Here is a 12,788-nt window from a genome sequence, read left to right as displayed (position 1 = left end):
TTTAGAAGTTTCATCACCCCAAAAAGAAACCCTGTACCCATTAGCAGTACTCTCCATTCCCCCAGCCCCTAGAGCTCCAGGCCACCACGCATCTACTTTCTGTTTCTTTGTTCTGGACATTTCATACAAATGAAATCATATAATATGCGGCCTTTTGTGACTAGCTCCTTTCACCTTAGGATAACACTTTCAAGTATAACCTTGTTTAAATTTTTTCTGGTCTTGGTGGGAAAGAACAATCTTATAAATTTTTTACTCTGGCTTTGGATTTTCAAATAAAGACTCTTGGAAGAGGTTTGAACAAACTTGGGGGAGGGAGTCTAACTGCAAAAAAAAAGGCTAAAAAACCCTTCTTTAGTCCAAAGCCTTCACATTACCTACAAGGAAACAGGGGCCCAGAGAGAGAAGAGACTCCCAAACACACACAGCTTGTTAAGGGCAGAGCTGGTCCAACACCCAGACCAGCTGAATCTTGGCTCCATCCTTTTTTCATGTTGCCACGCTGCCTTCTGAACACACACACACACACACACACCACAACTCATAAACTTGTGACCCACAAAATACCTTTGGAGACACATCTTGAGAATCAGCCATGATGGGGGCTGCTCCATCTCACGGCTCAGGCTTTCTGCTCCTCTCCCCTGAAATGCAGCCACTCCGGGAAGAAGCAGTGTTAGCACCAGCTCCCAGAATTCCTATCTCAGTGGACCTTATGAATGGCAAACTTATTAGAAGCCAGAAGAAGCTGTTTGCAGGGCAAGAACAGTTTTTACTTATTTGAATGTTTATTTGAAGTGGCTTGGGCGGGGGTATGTGTAGGCACAGGCTGGTAGAGAACATGGGGGAGAGAGAGGGCTAAAGCCTTTGGGGCTGCCATTGGAGGGAACCCAGTTAAGGGTTAAGAGGCTGTATGGCAACCCCACTGATGCCTCCAGAGCTGAGTCCAGATGAGACTGAGGGAGGAAGGCACCAGGAAAAAGGCTGAGGGAGGGGACTCCAGGCTGAGGCAGACTGTGATCTTACAGCTGTTCCTGGAACGCTCCCAAACCATATTTATGGGCAGCTCAGAGAAGCTGTCAGCCTGCTGGAAAAGGGCAAGAAGAGGACAAATTCTATAGGCTGAACATTACCTGAGGGCTGAGGATGAGGCCTGGGGAATGGTAGGGGGAAGAAACTTCCAGAGAGCCTGCCTGGGAAAGGAGGGTAACCAGCCAATCGTAGCACCTGGATAACTGTCCTTCTACCCTGGAGGTTCCCTGAGGTGATTCCTGATCCCTGGAAGGGGAGCCTTAGGAGATGGGCAGAGGACAGTGCAGGACTTAGCCTCAGAGCCCTTAGCCAAGCAACTTGGACTTGGATGCCATAGGCTTTGATGGGAGGCACACTGGCTAGGCTACATTCTCAAAATACTCTCCAGTCTCCTGTCTGTCGAGGGCATTGCAATCTTACCCTTAGAGATCTGTCCCTTTGGGTCCAGGGAAGATTTTTAAATTAATTAATTAATTTATGGCCGCATTGGGTCTTGGTCGCTGCTTGGTGTGGGCTTTCTCTAGTTGCGGCGAGCGGGGGCTACTCTTCCAAGGTGTGTGGGCTTCTTATTGCGGTGGCTTCTCTTGTTGTGGAGCATGGGCTCTAGAGGCGTGGGCTTCAGTAGCTGCAGCACGCAGGCTCAATAGTTGCAGCACATGGGCCCTTGAGCGCAGGCTCAGAAGTTGTGGCACAAGGCTTAGTTGCTCCACGCATGTAGGATCTTCCCGGATCAGAGCTCGAACCCATGTCCCCTGCCTTGGCAGGCAGATTCTTAACTACTGTGCCACCAGGGAAGACTTTTTGTGTTGTTTTTTTTTGCGGTACGCGGGCCTGTCACTGTGTGGCCTCTCCCGTTGCGGAGCACAGGCTCCGGATGCGCAGGCTCAGCGGCCGCGGCTCACAGGCCCAGCCACTCCGCGGCATGTGGGATCTTCCCAGACTGGGCACGAACCCATGTCCCCTGCATCGACAAGCAGACTCTCAACCACTGCGCCACCAGGGAAGCTCCCCAGGGAAGACTTTTAAACATCCTTCGTAACAGGGAAAATACCCCTGGGTGGGGCAGCAATGATGGTGAATTAGAGTAAAGCTCAGATGGAACAGGACCCCGGCTGTGCTCCAGAGGCACTGGGCTTGACGGGGTGAAGGGACCTAGAGAAGTCTGGAGTGCTCTCACTTTTGTCCAAGGTCAGTCTTACTTCAATCCCTTATCCCCAGGAGGCCTCATCTGGGCTGTCTTTGTTCCTGAATAATCAGTGGGTTATTCAGGCTGCGGACGTACATCCCATGGGTCTGTCTAGCAGAGAGGCAGTAAGATGAAGGCCCTGAGGGCTGAGGGCTGGCAGGCAGTTAGGTAGCTCATCTCAACCTCATCTTGCCCTCCAGCTTCCTAACCCCAAAGTCCCAGTCCCAGTCTTCCATTCTGGACTTTAACCAGGTGACACATGCAGTACCTCAGCGTCAGTAGGTGTCAACCTGAAACTGGACCTGTGCCTGATTCATCCAGGAAGCTGAACCCAAGCAGCAGAACAAACACTCCTAAAGCAGCTCCTGCCAGGCCTGGAGTGAGAGGTTGTCTGGCGGAACAGACAGCGACTTTGTTTGTTTTCTACTCCTTGCTCCCATCCCCACTTGCCAGACTCCCTCATTCCTTTCTCTCTGCCCAGCTGTGGGTCAGGAGCTCTGTGGGTTTTTTCCAGATGATGCAAGAAAGTTTCTTAACTTATTTATTTTTGGATGAAGGTGATTTCTGAGAAAGAGACAGGAGTTGAAAGGGGTCCAGCAGGAGCTTCTGTGGGAACTGGTTTGGGTGGGGATTAGATAGAACAGAGGGGTCAGAAATTTCTGGGACCGCCCCTTCCCCAAGGGGTGTCACCTGTCTACAATTTAGGCAAGTCCTGTTCTTCTCCTGGGACAACTCCAGCTCGACCTCACTATCCACATTCTTAGCTAGTTTTTTTTTTTTTTTAAACATCTTTATTGGGGTATAATTGCTTTACAATGGTGTGTTAGTTTCTGCTTTATAACAAAGTGAATCAGTTATACATATACATATGTTCCCATATCTCTTCCCTCTTGCGCCTGCTAGTTTGTTTTTGACACTAACTGGTGGCCACACAAGACCATTAAATTTTGCTTCATTCCCCCTCCTACTCCCAACCCCAATACAAATGCAAAACAACGTGGGAATCCCCTTTCAGAGGACGCAAAGGTGCAGCTTTAAGAGAAAGGGAAAGAGCTTTAAGAGAAAGAGAAAGAGGGCTCTGACTCAGAACCTCCTGCCATTGGCTGCTGGAGGGGATCCCACCTCAGGGATTGGCTGTGGCAGAGTCCGCCCCCTCTTGTGATTGGCTCAGCCAGGGTGATATAAGGAGGCTGTGCCGGCCTCTTTTTCAGTTGGAGAGACACAGGGAATCGGGCTGGGTCGTGTGCTGAGACGCACCTGGCGCAACGTTATCCTCTCTGAATCCGAGTCCAGGTCCCGCGGAGGCTGCAGCCATGAAGGAGAGACGGGCCCCCCAGCCAATCGTGGCCAGATGTAAGCTCGTTCTGGTGGGGGATGTGCAGTGTGGGAAGACAGCTATGTTACAGGTGTTGGCGAAAGACTGCTATCCCGAGGTGAGCTGCTCGCCCGACGGCTGGCCAGCTTTCCTCCTTGCCCGCATGCCTGCTGGGGGTAGATTCCCACCCGCCCAGGGGAGCTGTCTCACCCCGCCCCACCCCTCCCCATCCTCAGCCGCTTTCTGGCTGGAGGACCGCCCTGCCTTAGCTTCCCCTGAGACCTGTTCCACTTCTGCCGCCCCGAAGGCTCCTCCTCACCTCTTCACCCATAGGTCCCCCCATCAAATCCCCTCCTACCTCCCTTCATCCTGGGGTCTGCTCTTGGGAGAGGGAACTGGAAGCATTTGAGAGTCTGGGGTTTTTTCTTGACGTAATACCTGTCCGTCCCTTCACCCATCCTCAAAGGTTCTATGCGCTTGTCCCCAGGCAGGCTTCTGCTGCTCCTTTCTGCTGCCCTGCTGGTCCAAGGGGCTTGTGGGGAAAAGATAAAGCGCTAGAATTGGCTTGTGGCTGTGACATTGGAAGACAGACAAATCTGGGGACAAGAGGAATCTTTGTGTGTGTCTCCCTGACCATCTAGGATATGGGGGGCTTGTCCCTGGCAGGCAGTCATTCACATTTCTTACTCGGATGGAGCAAACTGTCTGTGCCTCTACACTCCCCTCCCTCTGTCCCATGTGGTCCCTCCTGCCCCAGGTATCCCCTCCTCTCCTTATCTCCTGACACTTTCGTGTCTCACTAAGATGAGTGGCTTCTTGTATAGCCAGCACTAACTGGAGGGTTACAAGGGTAGGGACGCCCAGGGTGTGAATAGTTCCTCTCTTTTCACAGACGTATGTGCCCACTGTGTTTGAGAATTACACAGCCTGCTTGGAGACAGAGGAACAGAGAGTGGAGCTCAGTCTCTGGGACACCTCAGGTAAGACTGCTGGCCCCAAGTCCCCGCCTTCCCACCCCTACTGGTCTGCTGCAGCTGCTGTCTTTTAGAAATTGTTTCCCTCTTTGACGGGGGGAAGGAGTTTGGTGCTTGCTGGAAACTGAAACAAGGGGACCTGAAGATTCTTTGGTTGGGGTTGTGGGGAGAGTTTGGCCAACTCAGTTGGCTGGTCCAGGGGTTCAGAGTGGATAAACCCCAGAAGCTACTCACTTCTCTGGGTCTGGCTCCATCCTTCAGAGGGCTGAGATGGTGAGGTAGATGGACCCCGGAAGACTACTGGAGGAGGCAGATAGGGCTTCTCCATTTCCACTCCCTGCCACCCAGCACACGCACACACAGGCTTTACTGCCCCAGAGCAAAGCCAAAGAAGAGGCAGGAGGCAGTGCTGCTGGAGGCCGTTGTGGGTGAGGCAAGGAGACAAGCCTGCTTTGGGGGAAATATTGCTCCTGACTCAGTTTTCTCTCCTGCATTCCATCTCAGGCCACTGCTGCCTGCTTGCCTGCCGCAGCTCAGCCCCACTGTCATACCTCTGCGGCTGAGGGATGAAGCGATGCATCGTCAGTGTTTTGGAGGGTGGGGGCTTAATATGGGGCATGGTCACGTTGTACATAGTTGGGGGGGCTGTTGGCTCTGACTGGGCTGAGGTAGAAGATGCTCTGTCTTTCTGGATCGTAGAAAGCAATATGTTTCAATCCTCTCACCCCTAAACCTTCAGTGCTAGTCTATCCTTTGCTTTGATTCTGACCCCTTCATTATCTCTTTAGCCCAGCCCTTTTTTTAATAGACTGAGCTCAGAGTCACAATTAAGGACTAAAAGCCAGGAATAGGAGAAAGAAAATAAAATCCACTTCTCTCCAAAAAATGCATATTCAGGCTGAGTTTAAGAGGAACTATAAATCACTATGGGTTTCCTGTTACATATAAATATGCCATCCTACTCCTCCAAAGAGCTGTTATTCCCAGCATCCAATTTTGAGGTCTCGAAAGATTGGAGGTAGGGGATGGGTAAACGGAAAATGAGACTTCCTTTTGCTCCCCACTCCCCGAAACAAAACAGATTCCTCAACCTCAACGGAGGCATGCTTTCCTCCGTTGCAGTTCCAGGGGCTGGGAGGCAGGATTCTGGTTATCCTGGACTGTGCTGTGCGGCTGGATTGGACTGGAATGCAGCGTGGCTGCATGATGTATGGTTTTTTGTCTGCTGTACTCTGCCCACCTCTCAATCTTCCCAGAATCTTACTGCAGCTCATCTCTTTTCACTACCACCACCCCAAAGAGCCCCTCCTTCTCCTCCCACAGTCAGAATGCAGCCCTTGAATCCCAGTCCAGATAACGGAAAGTCAGCAAGGTGGTCTCCATTCCCTGTGTCGCATCCCCCCAGCCCGTCCCCCACCCCCCGAGTTCTGAAAGGATGCAGGCTATCGGTCATCCTCAAACTCCCTCTTGCAAATGAAGTGCCCACAAGGGAGAAGGGGAAGCAGGGGTGTGTGGGGTGGGGCTTCCCAGCACTGGGGCCAGGGTTGAACCTGTTCCCATTATTCACTTGCTGGTCTTAGGGGAGGGGGATCGCTTGGAGCCAGAATGGAGACCTCCTCCCCTCCCCCTTCCCCAGTGCTGCAGTGCTCCCTTTGCTCAGTGATGCTGTGATAAGACCCCACCTCAGAGAGGGATGGGGACCAATTGCTGAAGGAGCAAGCAGCTATCCCAACTCCCCTTTACTCCTTTTTTTTTTTAACAACTAACCACCCCCCCCACCGCCTCAGCTTGGATTCCCCCCAGTTTCCATGGCAATTGCGGTTCAGGGAGAGGGGCTGCTTGCTATTCTGAGCACGGATTGTCTGGGTTCCAAATCTGCTACTCTTCCTTCCCCAGGGTGGAGGGGGGCAGGTTCAACCCCTAGCATTCTCCCGTATTGGACCACCTGAGTCTGCATTGCCTACTCCCCTCCCAGTGAAGGACCCTTATTCGAGCCTCTAAATGCCAGCTATTGGTGCTGCTGTCTCTGAGAACGCCTCCCTGAGATCTTGGGATAGGGGCTACAGCTTTCCTTGTGCCCTTTACAGAGTAAGCTGATTTGGGTGGGAGGAGTGGGACACTGAATTCTTGATGCTCTCCCTCCCCTGCCGGCCTCCTAGAGCTCTGACCCCACGGCAAAGAAGCGGGGCAGCCACTTATGTAACAGGCAGATTTGTTCCTTCACTGGGGAGACCCTAGAGCAGAGGTTGGGCAGCAGGCAGACTCTAGAAAAGAGACCTTAACCAAGGCCTGGTCTCTCTGTAGGGGTAGGAGCAGCTTCCCCTGGGACTCAGAAAACTGGCGGACCTTCAACTAAGCCCACTGTAGGAGAGCCAGACAGGGCCAAATTATACTCCACCTCCCTTTTATTTTGCCCCCTTTCCCTTTTTCAGGACTAAGGAAGATGATATTCTTGTACCGCAGAAGGCGGTCAGGTCCCAAGCTTCGCACTGGAGCACATTCCCCTGGGGCATGGGTAGGGCCATCTCACCTAAGGGACCAAGCATGGTATTCCCAGGGCTCTTTTGGTTTAGACCTGTAGGGAGGGAGAATGCCATGGCTCACCATCAGCTCTCTCTCGTCTCTACCAGGATCTCCCTACTATGACAATGTCCGTCCACTCTGCTACAGCGACTCAGATGCAGTATTACTATGCTTTGATATCAGCCGTCCAGAGACAGTGGACAGTGCGCTCAAGAAGGTAAGGCTGGATAAACTCTGCTATCTCTAGCTCAGCCTGAGAACAAAAAGGAATCTTGGGGACCTTGTCATCTAATCCCCTCTTGTGTAACAGGAAGAAACTGAGGCCAGGGAAGGCAGAGATTTGCCTGAGGCCACATTAGCTACAGCTCCAGGACTAGAACCCAGATCTCCAGTCCCCTCTGCATCCTGCCTCTGCCCCTCTCCTGCACTGCTCTGTCAGAGGCCCAGCAAGGGAGGGAAGTGTTGAGACTCAGGAAGTGAGGGATTGAGAGTAGAGAACCGTCTGGTGATATGGTTTGCGGGTCGGGGAAGGGGCCTTTTGGTGGCAGCTTTCATTGACCTTGATCCCAGGCCTTCTGGACTGGGCAAGCCAGGCAGGCCTGAGCCGAACTGCTGGTAGGAAATGCCTTGGTCCGAGTAGCAAGGTCTGCCCATACTGAGGAGTCCCAGGAAAGCTTGTGGAACTAGCCTAGTTTCCCAGAAGACTCTGGGATTATTTCCTTCCCTTGGAAAGAGACCGGTTGGCTTCTTCTTGGCTTTCTGGACTTGTGAAGCCCTCTGGGTTGAGGGGGCAGACCCATGCCCCATATGCTTGCCAGAGAGTGGGAGATTTGCCTCCGTGCTCTCTCTGGTGACTGGGTTGTTGAATTTGGGGACAGACTCTTGGAACAGCATTCCTGTGGCCCCAAAGCCCTCATGGGCAGGAAGATGATGTAATTAGTGCAGTGGTGGTGCTGTGACTCAGAGGGAGGGCTGAGCTGGTGGTGTACTGGATGGTGTGTGTGATGTTGCCAACTGGGTGTCTCCGGGTGTCCGTCAGCCACTGACTCTCCTTCCTTCCTCCTTCCCATCTTCTTGCATGGCTCTTCAGTGGAGGACGGAAATCCTCGATTATTGTCCCAGCACCCGCGTCTTGCTTATTGGCTGTAAGACAGACCTGCGAACAGACCTGAGCACTCTGATGGAGCTGTCCCACCAGAAGCAGGCACCCATCTCTTACGAGCAGGTGTGTGTGTGTGTGTGTGTGGTGTGGGGGGGGGGCCCTCGTGTGTGTTGGGGGCTGAGTTGGGGAAGGCTACAGGAGAGGGCTTGAAATGTGGCCCCTGCTCACACTCACTCACTACGGCAAGCGAGAATTGGTGTTCTGTGGGGCCATCTGTAATCAGGAAACTAGTTACCTGGATAGAGGTGCTGGGTACCAGTTTACCCAGATTCATGCTATAGTTTGGCAGGTGAGCCATTCCTGTGTGTGCCACCTGCATTAGAATCACTAGAGGTGCTTTTTAGAATTCCTGACTCCTTATCTATAGAGTCACTCTGGGAGAAAAGTATGGGGATTGCATTTTTAATTAAGTCCCTGGATAACTTCTTATGCACATGGGAGTGTAAGGATCGTTTCTTTTAAACCAGTGTTTCATATTACAGTCATCCGGGGAGCTCTTGAAAATCCTAACGCCTCGGCATACCCCCAGAAATTCTGATTTACTTGTTCTGGCATCAGTATGGTTTAAAAAGTGTGCCAGGTGACTTAAGGTGCAGTCAGGCTTCACCTTCAGAAGATAATCAGCAGAGGGTGGTGGTGGGAGACTGGCAGCTGGGTCCATCGGAGCAGCCCTGGGGAGGACCACTGACCTTAGAAGGCAGTGTTTCAGAGCCATTTGGGGCACTGCATTGATGACCTCACTCCTCCCGCAGGGCTGTGTAATAGCCAAGCAGCTGGGTGCAGACATCTACCTGGAAGGCTCGGCTTTCACCTCAGAAAAGAGTATCCACAGCATCTTCCGGACGGCGTCCACGGTGTGTCTGAACAAGCCCAGCCCAGTGCCCCCGAAGAGCCCTGTCCGAAGCCTCTCCAAGCGACTGCTCCACCTCCCCAGTCGTTCCGAACTCATCTCTTCCACCTTCAAGAAGGAAAAGGCCAAAAGCTGTTCCATTATGTGAAGCTGGGGTTGGAGAAGGGAGACAACCTCCCACTTCCCCCCTTGGGTTGCAGAGGCATGGGGAGAGGGAGGAGGAGACAATTTAGGACACTGGACGTGAGGTTTTCAGACGGCCACGGTGAGGGCTTGGAAGGAGACAGGAATGGGACAAGGAAAGAGCCGGGCCCAGCTTGAGGACCTGACACTGCGAAAGAACCATCACACCCCAAGCCAGGCACTAGGTGGTGGAGGGGCCGGCTGCCCCAGTGCCCTCCGCTCCAGAGGCAGGAAAGGTGTGGGGCTTTTGGGGGGGGGCATGCTGGCCTCATGGCTTTGGTTGGGGGCCTACAGGAGCCTCACCTTCAGCATCATGCCTCTTCCACACAGCGTTTCCATGCAGGCCAGGGGATGGGAGGGGTCCCTGAGCCCTTCCCTTCCCCTCCGAGGAGGCCACAGAGGAATGGAGAGTGGGGAAGCCAAGAGGCAGCTCCTCTGGGAGCTGAGCCCAGGTGCTTCGTAACTGGTAACTGAAATCAGAAGAGCAGGAGCTGGTCAGAGCCAACGAGAAGGAAACCTCATCTTTGCATAGCCCATGCCTCACGGAGAGGTGACATCATACATTCACATGCTTCTCACCTAAGTCCCCAGGGTCCAAGGGAGAAGCCCCAGACCCCCTTCTCTTGCAGCATGGGGGTGGTGGTGCTGCAGGACGCAGGGCTGGGTGGGGGTCACCAGACTTTTTCTGCCCTTAGGGCAGTATAGCTGGCATTTGTTTTATAGACTCTTGTCTTTGGAACCGGGGGGAGGGGGGAGTGTTTCAGTCTGTTATATGTTCTGTGTTTAAAGAAGAAAACCTATTTATTACTGAACAATATAGTACATATAAAGAAGTTGGCTCCGTATTCTTAGTTCCTGTCTCTGTTCCCTTTGGTCTTCGATAATGAGGAAAAGCTGTCTTGAGGTCCTTTCTGTGGGTTGCAGAGTGGCTGCCTCCACTGTTCCCTGGCACTTGCAACAAGGATCTCCTCCCTCTGCCCCACCCCCTGCCTCATCCCCTTCCCCACCCAAGTCCTTCTAAGCCAATGAAGATCTCCTTAGCCCTAGAGCAGGGTTTCTTAACCTCAGAACAAATGACATTTTGGACTAGATAATGCTTTGTTGTGGAGGCTGTCTTGTGCACTGGAGGATGTTTAACAGCATCCCTGGCCTCTACCAGCTAGGTGTCAGTAACACCCCTAAGTTGTCACAACCAAAAATGTCTCCAGATATTGCTAAATGTCCCTCAGTGCAAAATCACTCGTGGTTGAGAACCATTGCCCCGTGGAGAGTCTAGGGGAGAGAGACAAGGTTCAGCGGAATCATTAGAAGGAGATCCAAGCTGCTGAGATCCCAACCCCTGCAGAAGATAGACAGACTGAAGCCAAGCCTGGGAGGTTCCAAGGGTTCTGGTCTCCTCTGAGTTCAAGGCGAGGTGATGCCTTCTGCTTTCTGCAACTTCCAAGTCCATGGCCTGTTGATGGCAGCTCAGGAGCCTTAACATCCCTTCTCTTCAGCTGCTTACAGCTCTTTTTTCCAACTTTCACAGTGTACTGGAAACAGTTACTGTGTATTGAGTACTTACTATGTGCTCAGTATTGTGCTGAGTGCTTATCACATTTTTTTCAATTTAGTATTTTTAAAAAATTTTATTGAAGTATAGTTGATTTACGATGTGTTAATTTCTACTGTACAGCAAAGTAATTTCGTTATACCTATACACATATATATATATATATATTCTTTTTCATATTCTCGTCCTAAACTGCCAATCCCAAACTCCCGATCCTCTCTACATTATCACATTTAACCTCATAAATGAAAATAGCTAACATTTGTTAAATGTTTACTATGGGTCAGGGCTGCTTATAAGTTCTTTATATGTTACTTATTCCTCTGATAACGCTATGGGGTACTACTGACGTCATTCTACAGACAGGGAAACTGAGGTTCAGAGAGATTCATGTGTCTCAGGTCACACAGCTAGAAAGTGATAGAAACTGGATACAAATCCAGGCAACCTGGCTCCAGAACATGCACTTTTAGTTTTAAGTTTAACCATTTAATTTTTTTTTCACTTTTTAAAAATTGAATGAGTCTTCACATTCTATAGTGCTTTACAATTTTCAAAAGTTTCACACACATGATTTCATATAATCCCATAATAACTCTCTTTTCCCCCTACCCCTATATTGCCCCTTCCCTCTCCCCTCTGGTAACCACTAGTTTGTTCTCTACAGAACATGCACTTTTTACTGCTCTGCTATCCTAGCCTGTGTGGCAAATGGTATTATTATCCCTCTTTTATAAAAGGAGAAATAGAAAAGCCAGAGATTCCACATAACTTGTACAAGATCATACTCTGGTTAAGTAGTAGAGTCAGGATTCAAACCCAGTCTCAATGTTAACTGTAATTCCATGGGCCCCTTACTGCTAGCCATGTGGTACCTAACTAGGAGACTCTCTCCCTATGGTCCTTACTAAAATGTAGTCCCTCTGTCTCCATCTCCAAAGATGCATATTTGTGAAAGAACTAGCAGGGTAGGAAAAACCATGCAAGTATCCTTTAAGCTCAATGTCTTACATGTGCCGTGAGAGAGGTGTGCACCAGTACTGGGGGAACTCTGCCACTCAACTTGGACAAGCTTCATCAACTTTCTGGGTCTCAATTTACTGATCTTTAAAGATGACTGAGAATGGTAGCCTGGAAATGGGGAAAGAGTATCTACTCTGAAATTAAATGAACTTGGAGTTGAATACTGGCTCCATTCTTTTGACTATGTGGACTTAGAATCTTTCTGGGCCACAATCTCCTTATCAGTAAAATGGAGATAATGTCCATCTTATACTATTAGAAGAACAAGTAAAGTTAGGGCTTCCCAGGTGAGGCAGTGGTTGAGAATCCGCCTGCCAATGCGGGGGACACGGGTTCGAGCCCTGGTCCAGGAAGATTCCACATGCCGTGGAGCAAATAAGCCCATGCGCCACAACTACTGAAGCCCATGCGCCTAGAGCCCATGAGCCACAACTACTGAGCCCGCGTGCCACAACTACTGAAGCCCGTGTGCCTAGAGCCCGGGCTCTACAACAAGAGAAGCCACCGCAGTAAGAAGCCCGCGCACCGCAACGAAGAGTAGCCCCCACTCGCCACAACTAGAGAGAAGCCCGCGTGCAGCAAGGAAGACCCAACGCAGCCAAAAATAGAAATAAATAAATTTATTTTTTTTTTAAAAAGTAATGTAAGTTAAGTGTCCAGCACAGAGTTGGGTACTAGGAGGTATCAATACTTAGTAAATAGCAACCGCAGCTCTACACCTTTGGTCTGATTGTTAGCTCCATTCTGTGAGTGGATAGCCCTCCAGTGTTCACTGGGTGAATTACACCCAACAGACCTGAGACAACTTTTCCATTCTCTCTGTGAGGTCCAAGTGGGCAGCTCAAAGGCTGCAGAGTTCTAAGAGCAGAAATGTGCCTATCCCAGAGTTAATTTGGGCCTTTATGCTTGAGGCTCAGAGCTTTAGGATTATTTGGGCCTATCCTAGGCTCTGCTTCAGTAGAACTGAACACATTCAGAGAGAAAAACC

The 12,788-nt window shown here is 50.9% G+C and overlaps 1 protein-coding gene across 1 annotated transcript; it reads left to right on the top strand.

Moving 5' to 3' along the window:
* The first annotated feature begins 3,427 nt into the window (after positions 1 to 3,427).
* On the top strand, positions 3,428 to 10,058 carry RND1 (Rho family GTPase 1). The gene is made up of 5 exons (XM_004274383.4): positions 3,428 to 3,651; positions 4,426 to 4,513; positions 7,138 to 7,247; positions 8,121 to 8,255; positions 8,945 to 10,058. The coding sequence occupies exons 1-5, from the start codon at positions 3,532 to 3,534 to the stop codon at positions 9,188 to 9,190; spliced, it is 699 nt and encodes a 232-aa protein (XP_004274431.1). The 5' UTR covers positions 3,428 to 3,531; the 3' UTR covers positions 9,191 to 10,058.
* The last annotated feature ends 2,730 nt before the right edge of the window (positions 10,059 to 12,788 follow it).

This window comes from Orcinus orca, chromosome 11, assembly GCF_937001465.1.
Source record: "Orcinus orca chromosome 11, mOrcOrc1.1, whole genome shotgun sequence".
Classification (NCBI taxonomy): Eukaryota; Metazoa; Chordata; class Mammalia; order Artiodactyla; family Delphinidae; genus Orcinus; species Orcinus orca.
The sequence above is the reverse complement of the archived record's forward strand: the minus strand, read 5'-3'. Positions and strand labels throughout refer to the sequence as shown.

Coding starts and splice junctions, on each gene's coding strand:
- RND1 (XM_004274383.4), top strand. CDS start 3,532: ATGAAGGAGAGACGGGCCCCCCAGCCAATCGTGGCCAGATGTAAGCTC. Junction 3,652..4,425: donor CGAAAGACTGCTATCCCGAG/GTGAGCTGCTCG, acceptor CTCTTTTCACAG/ACGTATGTGCCCACTGTGTT. Junction 8,256..8,944: donor CACCCATCTCTTACGAGCAG/GTGTGTGTGTGT, acceptor CTCCTCCCGCAG/GGCTGTGTAATAGCCAAGCA.